Source organism: Diabrotica virgifera, chromosome 6, assembly GCF_917563875.1.
Source record: "Diabrotica virgifera virgifera chromosome 6, PGI_DIABVI_V3a".
NCBI classification, from domain to species: domain Eukaryota; kingdom Metazoa; phylum Arthropoda; class Insecta; order Coleoptera; family Chrysomelidae; genus Diabrotica; species Diabrotica virgifera.
The window spans coordinates 55,128,411-55,140,669 of NC_065448.1; the positions used below are offsets into that span (position 1 = coordinate 55,128,411).

Consider the following 12,259-nt stretch of genomic DNA (forward strand, 5'->3'; position numbering starts at 1 on the left):
GTAACCAGAATCTGGTCCAAATCTGTCTCTCTCTCTCTCTCTCTCTCTCTCTCTCTCTCTCTCTCTCTCTCTCTCTCTCTCTCTCTCTCTCTCTCTCTCTCTCTCTCTCTCTCTCTCTCTCTCTCTCTCTTCAATCCTGACTCCCCGGAGGGAGTGTAGTGGTCGACGTGATGTCGTGTATTGTCCGTCTCCAAAGATCTCTGTCTCTGGTCATTTCTTTTAACTCATGCATAGGTGTTTTGCATATTCCCGTAATTTGATCGATCCATCTTGTTGGGGATCTTCCTCGTGATCTTCGGCCTTCCACCTTTCCTTGTATAATGAGTCTTTTCATGTTTTCTGTGTTTGCCCTCATAACATGTCCAAAGTATTTAAATTTTTGGAGATGGACTTTACTGGAGAGTCGTTGGCTAACTTTTAGCTCTCTTAAAATTGAATTATTTGTTCTATGGTCTTCTATGGCGTCTATCTTTCTTCTTTCCGAATTTCTCAGGGTCCTAGATTCACATCCGTAGGTCAGTATTGGGAATATTAAGCAGTTGATCAACCTCATCTTTAACGCTCTTGAAATTTGACAATCCTTCCATATTGTGGTCATTTTTGCTGTGGCGACTTTTGCTAGATCACATCCACGTTTTATTTCTTCCTGTAGTGACCCTGTGTTTGTGATTAATGATCCCAGATATAAGTATGAGCTCACAACCTCAAACTGATCAATTGTGGTTATGTGTGGATGATTGTTATGTAGTCTATCCACTATCATGATCTTTATCTTTGATATGTTTAATTGCAGACCAAATATTTGACTTTCGTTTTCAACCAGTCGTATAAGATCAATCAGCTCTGCTTGACTATTTGCAAGAAGGGCTGTGTCATCTGCGAAACGTAGGTTGTTTATTTTATGACCATTTATTGAGATGCCTTTTTCTCATCCTTCAAGTGCTCTTCTCATAATATGCTCTCCATATATATTGAATAATTGTGGAGATAGTATACATCCCTGTCTGACACCCCGTTCTGGATGAAATTCGTTTAAAAGTGTGTCAAGACTTTAACTGGTCCAGTAGTGTGTTCGTATAGTTCAGTTATAAGCGAAATAAGGTGTTGGGGTACGCCTACTTCTTTTAGTATTCGCCATAAGTGTCTCCACTTGACCCTGTCGAACGCCTTACGATAATCTATAAAGCATATGTACAGTGGAATATTGAATTCCCTAGATTTTCCCTGGTCCAAATAGGAGTGTTTATTTCTCCGGAAATAAAACTTCGAACTTTTTTATTTATATTTTTAAACGGCTAATTCAATTTTACAACTTTTTAGGTATATGAAAAATGTTACTCCCAAATCTAAAATAGAACAGGAAATGTATGAAATGAAAGAAGTTATAGAAAGTTTAGGCAGTCCTATAGTATTCGCTCATAATGACCTCTTGTTAGGTAATGTCATTTACAATAAAGAAAAAAATAAGGTTACGTTTATAGATTACGAATATGCAGCTTTAAACTACCAGTCAGTCGATATAGCGAACCACTTTGCAGAATTTGTAGGTAAGTTATCTTTATCTAATATACGATTACAATAGCCAATATCCAAAGCCAAATCCAGATAATCCTAAACAATATCCGACAGTGTTTAATGGAATGATGCGTTAAAGTTATCGAGAGCAAGTACATGGGGGGCATAATATTCGCCAAAAGAGATTATTTGAGATATACTATGCTGAATTTACATGAGGGTAAGAACAGAACAAGTGGGTCGAGGTGGAGGTGTAGGTCGCGGTGGATGCCACTGGTTAAGTCGCGGTCGATGTCGACAGCACATAGAAAGGAGGTCACCTGCGCTGTCAGTCGAGCTAGAACCACTATCAAGTGAAGTAGTTTAATGAAATTTGAAGAAATTCAAAAATAAACTGAACACAAAAAAGGGATTCTATAAAAAGTATCAACTCAGATAGCGCAGGTAATGACAACTTGGCTTCGAACGGACGAATTACAGGGAAACATCCTTGTAGGCCGCGCAGTAGACATCTATGTAAAACAAACTCATTTTATTTTCAAAAGCATCGATGTAAACCTCCTGGATGGCATCGCGCTAAACCTGCACCGCGACTTACCTGCTCTGTTCTCTTTCATTCAGTACAATGTGTTTGTTTTACATGGATGTCGTCATCGAACGCGACCTCCACCTCCACCGCGACCTACTTGTTCTGTTCTTACCCTTATACAACTCCGGAGAAATACCAACAGGATGGCTGAAGTGTGAGCTTATTGCAGTTCCAAGAAACCAGGACCCAAAAATGCGAAGAATACCGTGCGATAGGCCTCATGAGTCATCTCCCAAAATTGTTCCTTAAGACAATCTATGAGAGAATTATTGACTCATACATGCAAACTGTGTGAGAGTTAAATTTTCCTCAAATAGTTCCAGAGCCGGATTTAGGGCAGTGGGGGCCCCTGGGCAGAATTGGTGTGGGGCCCTACCTCCTACCATTAAAAAAATTGTTGTTATAACTATGTAGGTATACAGCCAACTACAGATTTTTTCCATTTTAGAAATTACAAAAAAAATGTTGATCTACTTTTATAAATATATTTTTAAATAATTAAAAATACAAGAGCTGTATCTCGTTACAGTAAAATGGCCAGTAAAATGTTTCCAAAAATCCCGAGATACTCCCTTGAATTTCAGGTATATATTTGGTATTTGCACATCAGTTATATTAAAAAATTTTCGTCTAAACATGTATAGGATTCTAGATAAATACAATTAGAAATTCTAATCAAAAGGGGTCCACTAGAGGTCAAATGTTATCTAAACTAGGAAAGAGATTAAAACGCATTCAGTGTATGTACCAAGTGTAGGTATTGACGTTTTCTGTATCTTAGTAAAGTCAATGTTTGGATATTATCGGTTCAAAGGTGTAAATGTTAGTACGAAACGAAACAGTATTTATTTTATGTATTAGAATAAAGGATTGAATTATTTATATTTATTTCATTCTTGGTCCAATACAGATAGAAATCACGAAAGAACAGTTGATCTATAAACCTGAATAATAATGACTTATAGAAGTTATATTGGAATACACTTGTTATTTAGGAAAAATTTGGAAAAGATAAAAAAGATCAAGGCAGGTTTTGTTTATATTTGATTCAGAGTTGGACCACCATCTCCATATAGCTATTTCAGCATCCTTATGCCTCATCGGTGAAGCTCAGAAGTCTCAACTCTGAAGGAAATACAAACAATTCTGCCAATTTAAGGCAAACCATCGCAATGCAATGAACCCACCCCTGAGTCGCAATTCAGCGACATCTCTCGTATTACGAGGAACACAACGAAAAGCCCCAGATGCAAAGTTTACTACCTTTTAAACAATTAGAATAATTGAAATAAAAATATAATAAACAATATTTTAAATCCAAGACTTTTCGTTAATAAACTGCTTTCTGGCTGCATCCCATATCTCCGGATTTTACAATATATAATCACAAGAGACGACGAAAGTAGGAGAAAGCAAATAGAGGACGCTTAGGCCACGCATTTACCTTCCCTTCGTCAAGGAAAAGGACCGAAAGACAGTTTCTAAATACTCAAACTGAGTAAAAATGAAAAAGATAAAAAAGATCAAGGCAGGTTTTGTTTATATTTGATTCATTATATTGTTTAAAAGGTAGTAAACTTTGCATCTGGGGCTTTTCGTTGTTTTCCTCGTAATACGAGAGATGTCGCTGAATTGCGTCTCAGGAGTGGGTTCATTGCATTGCGATGGTTTGCCTTAAATTGGCAGAATTGTTTGTATTTCCTTCAGAGTTGAGACTTCAGTTGAGAGTGAGCTTCACCGATGAGGCATAGGGATGCTGAAATAGCTATATGGAGATGGTGGTCCAACTCTGAATCAAATATAAACAAAACCTGCCTTGATCTTTTTTATCTTTTTCATTTTTACTCAGTTTGAGTATTTAGAAACTGTCTTTCGGTCCTTTTCCTTGACGAAGGGAAGGTAAATGCGTGGCCTAAGCGTCCTCTATTTGCTTTCTCCTACTTTCGTCGTCTCTTGTGATTATATATTGAAAAATTTGGAATTTACAGCACATGTAGAAATTATACAGGGTGTTTCATTAACAATTGTCCATATCGTAAATGGAGAAACCTTAGAACAAAATACGAAGATTTAACCCAAAACACTTAAATAAAATATTCTTTCTTACCGAGATACAGAGTGTTTTATTACAAATGTTCTAAAATGATTTTAGCCCATGGTTAAAGCACCTTTTAATATTTTTTGTTCAAACTTGACACACAGTTCAAACATGCTATTTAGGGTACTTTAACTAGTCTTAAAAGATAGTCTTCCGCTGTTACCAGAGGCGTGCTCTAGGGATATATACTTCTTTTTCGCCCCTTTTCTCCCTTATAATCTACGCCACTGTCTTAATAATCATTTAAGCATGTTTTTTATTTATTCTTCGTTACTTTTTACGTAAATATTGTCCTTTGTCTTAATGCGATAGAGTAAGTAGTTTTCAAGTTATTTGCGTTTTAATGTAACGGATTCAATAAGATTATGTATTTTAAACACTAATCTTATTGAATGTAGTTTAAAGTACATATTCTTATGGAATCCATTATCTTTAAACGCAAATAACTTGAAAACTACCTACTTACTTTATCGCAATGAGACAAAAGGATGATATTTATGTAAACAGTAATAAGGAATCAGAAAAACATGCTGAAATGATTATTATGACAGTGGCATAGATTGTGAAGGGGAAAAGGGGCGAAAATGAAGTATATATCCCTACAGCACGCCTCTGGTAACAGCGGAAAACTATATTTTTAGACTATGTAAAGTACCCTAACATGTGTACACTGTGTGTCAAGTTTGAACAAAAAATATTAAAAGGTACTTGAACAATGGGCTAAAATCATTTTAGAATATTTGTAATAAAACACTCTGTATCTCGGTAAGGAGGAATATTTTATTTAAGTGTTTTGGGTTAAATCTTCGTATTTTGTGCTAAGGTTTCTCCAGTTACGGTATGGACAATTGTTAATGAAACACCCTGTATATTATACACATTGAAGGAAAGAACATTTTGAGAAAATTGCTAAATGTAAGAAAATAAAGAAAACCTATGAACCTATCTTCTACTTCTTAACCTTCTATCGTTAATTTTTGGACCTAGGACTCTTCCAATTCATTCTAGCAATCTCTATCTTGAGCAACGTACTTTCAATTTGTTCCAGCTATTTCATTGATGTCATCTACCCATATGTGGTCTTCCTCTTGGTTGTCTACCTTTGTAAGGTCTCCAATGTTGTATTGTGACGTTCCAACGTTGGTCTTTTTGTCTAGCAGTTTGGCCTTCGAAGCTCCATTTGAGTTTGGCAGCTTTTGTTGTTGTGACATCCTCCACTTCTGTTTTTAATCTTACCTAGTTATTACAGTGAAGTAAATGCATAACCATCATCCCTAAAAGAAGTTTTAGTTAGAATCGAGATTCGAAGAATGACAATATCTTAGGAATGCAGAAACTTCAAATCATACGAGAGAAGACAATTGTCTACACCACGGGAAATCTATATTCCACTACAGACTGCCCTTTTAGACTGTTTTCCTCCTTGTCGCAGGTTGGAGATCAATAAGCCAATACTCTTGATCTTAGTTACATCATAGCTGTTCAATAAAGCGTTAAGTGTTCATCCATTTCTTGTTTCTTTCTAAGGATATTCTTCATTATTCTGAAATTACACATAAAGTTGTCAAAATATAGTATCTTTTTTCGAAGCTTTGATTAATATTTTTGCTACAGAGAAATGGCATACCAGTTTTTTTATGTAACTCCTAGAGGGATTTGCAATCTGCCCAAGGATGATAAGCATTTTTTTATAAAGAGGATTGATGACATAAAGAATGTCAATCCAGTGAGTGATATTCTTTAGAATTTTACTAAATCTAAGTCTATATTTAGATGCAACATCTAATGAAGTCAAAACTTCTTTCACGGGTTGCAAAAATCCAGATAAGAAAGACCATAAAACGAACAGCAGTCGCGTATGGAAGCAAAACATGGACGCTAACAAAAAGAAAAGTAAATAAATTGCTGCTGTGGGAACGTAAAATCCTTCGAATGATATATGGCCCTTGCAGAGACTGCGTGACAAACGATTGGAGACGCAGATACAATAACGAGCTAGAGTCTCTATTCGGAAAAGAAAATCTAGTCAGATATATAAAGGCGAATAGACTCAGATTAGCAGGGCATGTGATACGCAGTAACGACAATCGCCTTATAAACAATGTGTTCTGGGAAAGGCCAGATGGAAGAAGGTCTGTAGGACGGCCTAGAAAAAGGTGGAAAGATGCAGTCAAAGAAGATCTAGAGAAAATGGGAGTGCGACAATGGGAATTAGTGGCACAGGACCGACAAACATGGAAGGCAATAGTAAACTCGGCAAAGACTCCCGAAGAGTTGTAGCGCCATTGATGATGATGAAGTCTATATTTGTCTATAAGAGTTTTATGTATTTTTCTTAAAATCTAAATTTACCTATCTAAAGTTTCGCTAAAGCCCAGGGCCGCAATCAGGGGTATGTGGTATATATAGAAAAATAGTCTCTGACGACCTTCGGCTTACTCCGTGGCCTCAGTTGCACTCTATATACAGGGTCGTTCGTTGATCTTTTTAGTGACCAGGTACGCTCAGGTACTTTCCAAGGCCGCCGCTACTTGAGGCTCAGAGCTTTCCTTCTCGTTGGTCACCGGTGAGTTGCAACTAATTTCTGTCGAAATCGTAGACCTCAACCAGGTGATCTTTTAGTTCGCTGACATACTCGGACATGTCTCTTGATCCGCCTCTCTTTTTGGTAGGTTGCCATGTTGGAGGTCGATATTAAGTTTTAGTGCATGCCTTTTTCATCATCAACCCATACGCGTCCACTGCTGGACATAGGTCTCCTTCAGCTCTTTCCATCTTTCTCTGTTTTGTGCAGCTTGCATCCAGTTGCCGACAATACGCTTCAGATCGTCAGCCCATCTGGTTGCTGGTCGTCCTCTGCTCCGTAGTGCTTCTTCTCGCGGCATCATGCCTTTTTATATTCGACTAAATAAACATATAACTAAAATAGTGTAACATTTAGATAAGCGAAGTAAAGAGGAATATATTACTCACAATTTGAATATTTTTAGGTATAGATGAAATTGATTACTCCTTATATCCGAACAAAGAATTTCAAACAGAATGGATAAAGGTATACCTGACGGAATATAATGGACGAGAACCATCTAGTAAAGAAATTGAGAAAATGTACGTTCAAATAAACAAGTCTACGTTAATAACACATATCTTTTGGGGTGTTTGGTCATTGGTGCAAGCAGAACATTCCTCAATTAGCTTTGATTATATGGGGTAGGTATTTTTATAAAAATATTTTTTACAGGTCTATACGTAATTTATTTCGTTATTTTAATATTCTACTTATTTATTTTACTAATGGATTCTTAAACTAATAATCATTAAATAGTCCATTCTTTCACGGTTTTTGCTCTAAATTTTAAAGAACCGCTTGGATTGACATGAAATTTGGCATACGTATAGCTTACATGTCAAAGAAAAAAAGTCATATTGTACCGATGTGTGCTTTTGCCCTGGGGGTGACTTTCACCCCCTCTTGGGGGTGAAAAAATATATGTCCAAAATAAGTCCTGAAATGGGTAAACTGACTAATTTTAAGTAACTTTTGTTCTATAGAGCTTTTTCGCCAAGTTAACACTTTGCCAGTTACTTGTGAGTGAATATGTTCATTTTTCAACAAAATAACCACATTTTTAGACGGTTTTTCGCAAATAACTCAAAAAGTAAGTATTTTGTCGAAAAAAATGTTCTTAGCAAAAATATATCTTATAAAAAAGTAAAAAAAATGGTGTACGCCTTAGGTCTCTGGACCTCGCAGAACCAGAGTTATAGCCAATAAAATATAGATTCATATTCACCAAATTTCAATTAGAATATTTCGACGTGAAATATCCAAAAAATGAAGCACTTTTTGGGGATAACCCTTTATAACTTTTTTAAAGTGTTTAAAAAAAGCTTTATTTCTGTTTTTACAAAAAGTTTCTAGCATTAAATTTGAGCAAGTTACGCTCAAAATAAAGTTGGTCCCTTTTGTTTTTGCAAAAAAAAATCGGGAAGACCACACCCTAATTAGCAACTTAAATAACATTAATCGTTACCGCTCCAAAAATTATTTTACTTATGTTGTGTTTATATGATCTCTAAGTTTCATCGATTCAAAGTGCTTATTTTTGAAAAAATTTGGTTTCAAAGTAAAATTTTTAAAAATTTAAATTTTGAAAAATATGCTTTTTTTCAAAATAACTTAAAAATTGTTAGAGATACCAAAAATCTCGAAAAACAAAAAAAGTCAGATTTGCTTTTCTGAATATCACGTATTTTTTTGTTTTTCTGTTAGACAAAAATTGATTAAGATTTGGTGTTTCTAAATTTGCATACATTCGTGATCAGTGACTCGTTCAACCCCTTTTAACTACAGCCCTTTCAATAATAAGGACTTTGAACCGATGAAACTTACAGATCATATAAACAATATATACAAGAGTCAAGAAACTTGTGAAGTCTTAACGATTAAGTTCATTTAAGATACTAATTAGGGGGTGATTTTCTCGATTTTTTTACCAAAACCAAAAGGGACTAACTTTATTTTGAGCGTAACTTGTTTAATTTTGATGCTAGAAATTTTTTTTATAAAACAAATATGAAGCTTTTTTTAAACACTTTAAATAAGTTGTAATGAGTTTTCCCCGAAATGTGCTTCATTTTTGGTTATTTCACGTTAAATTATTCCATTTGGAATTTGACGAATATGAACCTATTTTTCATTAGCTATAACTCTACTTCTGCTAGGTGTAGAGACGTGATATATACACCATTTTTTAAAATATTTTACAGGCTATATTTTTGCTAAGAATGTTTTTTCAACAAAATATTTACTATTTGAGTTATTTGCGAAAAACCGTCTAAAAGCGTGGTTATTTTGTTGAAAAAAATGAATATATTCACTGCCAAATAACTCGAAAATTATTGACTTAGTGAAAAAATTCAATAGAATAAAAGTTACTTAAAATTAGCCAGTTTATCCATTTCCTGACTTTCTTTGGACGAATATTTTTTCACCCCCAAGAGGGGGCGAAAACCACCCCCAGGGCAAAAGCACATATCGGCACAATATCACTTTTTTTCTTTGACTTGTTAGCTATGTGTATGCCAAATTCCATGTCAATCCAAGCGGTTCTTTAAAATTTAGAGATTTTGCAATATTTTACCGTTAAAGAACGGACTAAAATTATTTTTTATAGCCTCAAGTCACTAAAGGATAGATATAACGAGAAAACAGTTAAATTCATTGACAAAAACACATAGTTCTCGTTGATTTCGTCTATTTCATTTATTTCAGGATCATTCTGATCTTCTCTGTCTTACTCAGTCCAATGGCGTACTGATAGATCAGCGGGCCCTGGTTCCAGTTGGGATGCGGGCCCGCTCGCCCAATAAAAACACGCATTGTATATCAAAGTTTTTAATAAACATTAAATATAAATCAGCACAATATATCATAAAATATATATCATATACATAATATTTATAAAAACTCAAGCTAATTTATAGTCCATTTACTCAGAACTTTTGCTGTAATTTAAAAAAAAAACCGCTTGGATTGACATGAAATTTGGCCTACACATGGCTAACATGTAACATGTCAAAGAAAAAAGTGATATTGTGCCGATGGGTACCTTTGCCCTGGGGGTGAGTTTCACCTCTTCTCATGGGTGAAAAAACATACATTTAAGATAAGTCCGGAATTGAATAAACTGACTAATAATTCTAAGCAACTTTAGTTCTATAGTATTTTTTCACTATAAGTCAATACTTTTTGGGTTATTTGCGGGTGAATATGGTTATTTTTCAACCAAAAAAAAAACACGTTTTTAGACTGTTTTTCTCAAATAACTCAAAAAGTAAGTATTTTATCGAAAAAAAATTTCTTAGTAGAAATACCTATAGCTTATAAAAAAGAAAAAATGGTGTATATAAGAAGTCTGTAGACCCATTAGGAGTAGAGTTGTAGGTAATAAAAAGTAGGTTCTTATTGTCAAATTTCAAATCGAATATTTCAACTTGAAATAACCAAAAAATGAAGCACTTTTGGGAAAAAACTCATCGCAACTCTCTTAAAGTGTTTGCTTTATTTTTGTTTTTATTTATGAAAGTTTCTAGCATCAAAATTAAGTATGTATGTAGCGCTCAAAATAAATTTGGTCTCTTATAAGTTATTGGTGATAGCAAAAATCTCAAGTAGTAAAAAAAATATGTTTTAAATAATTATATTATAGGTTTTGCTATTGTATTTTGGACTTTTTATTTTCCTGAAGACAAAACTTGGTTAAGATATGGCTATTCAAAATTTGCATACACTCGTGATTAGTGACTCGTTTAAGCCCATTTAACTGCAGCCTTTTCAAAAATAAGCACTTTGAACCAATCAATTTTACAGATGTTGTAAACAATAAAAAGTAAAGTAATTTCTGAAGCGCTAACGATTAATTTAATTTTGGATGCTAATAATTGGGAGTGATTTTCACGATTTTTTTTACCAACAAAAAAATGGACCAACATTCTTTTGATCGTACCTTACTTACTTTTGATGTTTTTTAAAATAACAAAATAACAGCAACTTTTATAACTTTATAGCAAAAAATAGAAACTTTTTTAAAAAAGTTTTTAAAAAAGTTATAAATTTATCTTTCTTTCTTATAACTGAACTTTCCAATTTTCGTAATTCACCTATCATTTTTTCCATTGTTGTAACGTCAGCTCTATTAATATTATTTTGTATATGAATTGGCAAATTTGTCACAATTAAATCGATTAGTATATCACTAGGAAAATCATTTTTGACATTTAGCAATAAATTTTCTTTACGAAATGCATAATCAACAAGACTACCATCTATATACTTAAAAGAATACGCTTTCCTATGGTTATGCCAACCTGTTTCACAAAAACTATCTAAAAAAGTTTATTTACTATTTTGGAGCAACTGGACTAATGCTGGAGATTGTTCAATCGCTTCTGTCTTCTCATACTCTCGTAATAAGGTCTGCTGTAGGTACTCATTTTGATAAAACACATCACCATCTGAATCAAAATAAATCAGTTTCAAATTATCATCTAATGCAATGGTACAGATTCGAAAGCATCCACTTGATTTCATAGACGCTAAAATGTTTTTAACTTTTTTCAAACGGAATAGTTCAGAATGATCAAAAATAAAGCTTTTTTCAAATACTTTTAAAAATTTGAGTTTTCCCCGAAAATTACTTGATTTTTTTGGTTATTTCACGTTGAAATATTCGATTTGGAATTTGACTAGTAAGAACTCACTTTTCGTTAGCTACAACTGAGCTTCTACTGGGTCTACAGACCTTATACATACACCATTTTTTTTTCACTTTTTTATAAGCTATATTTTTGCTAATAATATTTTTTTGATAAAATACTCACTTTTTGAGTTATTTGCGAAAAACCGCCTGCAACGTGGTTTTTTGTGGAAAAATAAACATTTTCACTCGCAAATAACACGAAAAGTATTGACTTCGTGAAAAAACGGTATAGAAGAAAAGTTGCTTAGAATTAGTTAGTTCATTCAGTTCCGGACTTATCCAGTCCCTGTGTTTCTTAATAAATATTGTTTTTAAATTTTTTGATTTTGATATTGGTAGGTATTCTTCGTTTTTATTTATAAGTACCTACACAAAAATGAAAATCTATTAAGCAGTTAGATTTCCTAGTGTGTACTGTGTACTTGTGTGGTTTAAAATGTCCATATCAAGTTAGAAACAAAAGAAGCAAAAAGGGCGCTAGAGCGGGCCCCACAGGGCCCTGGTTTCACGGAACCCGCGAAACCATGCTCAGTACGCCACTGACTCAGTCCTTGGTGTTCTCTATTTGGCATATCCATCGTACATCTGTACTTCTAGCTCTGTCCCACAGTGTCTTATCATCGATTTTCCTAAGGGGTTTCATCTCTGTTGTTTCCTGCATTATTTTTGTTCTGTCTGTGCCAGGTCATGTTTCTACCGCGGATGTCATTATTGGACCGATGACTTTTGTAAATTCTGCCTTTCATTTCTTTCCCAATATTTTGATCTCCATATTGTTTCATTCAGGCATTCTGC

The 12,259-nt window shown here is 34.2% G+C and overlaps 1 protein-coding gene across 4 annotated transcripts in view; it reads left to right on the top strand.

Moving 5' to 3' along the window:
- The window catches only part of LOC114343216 (ethanolamine kinase), a 171,569-nt gene that overhangs the window by 139,728 nt on the left and 19,582 nt on the right, over positions 1-12,259 (top strand). For all 4 annotated transcript variants that reach the window (XM_050654281.1, XM_050654282.1, XM_028294027.1 and 1 more), the window contains exons 5-6: positions 1,321-1,547; positions 7,193-7,412. In XM_050654281.1, the coding sequence (XP_050510238.1) occupies positions 1,321-1,547; positions 7,193-7,412 (447 nt within the window). The remainder of the gene's footprint in view (positions 1-1,320; positions 1,548-7,192; positions 7,413-12,259) is intronic.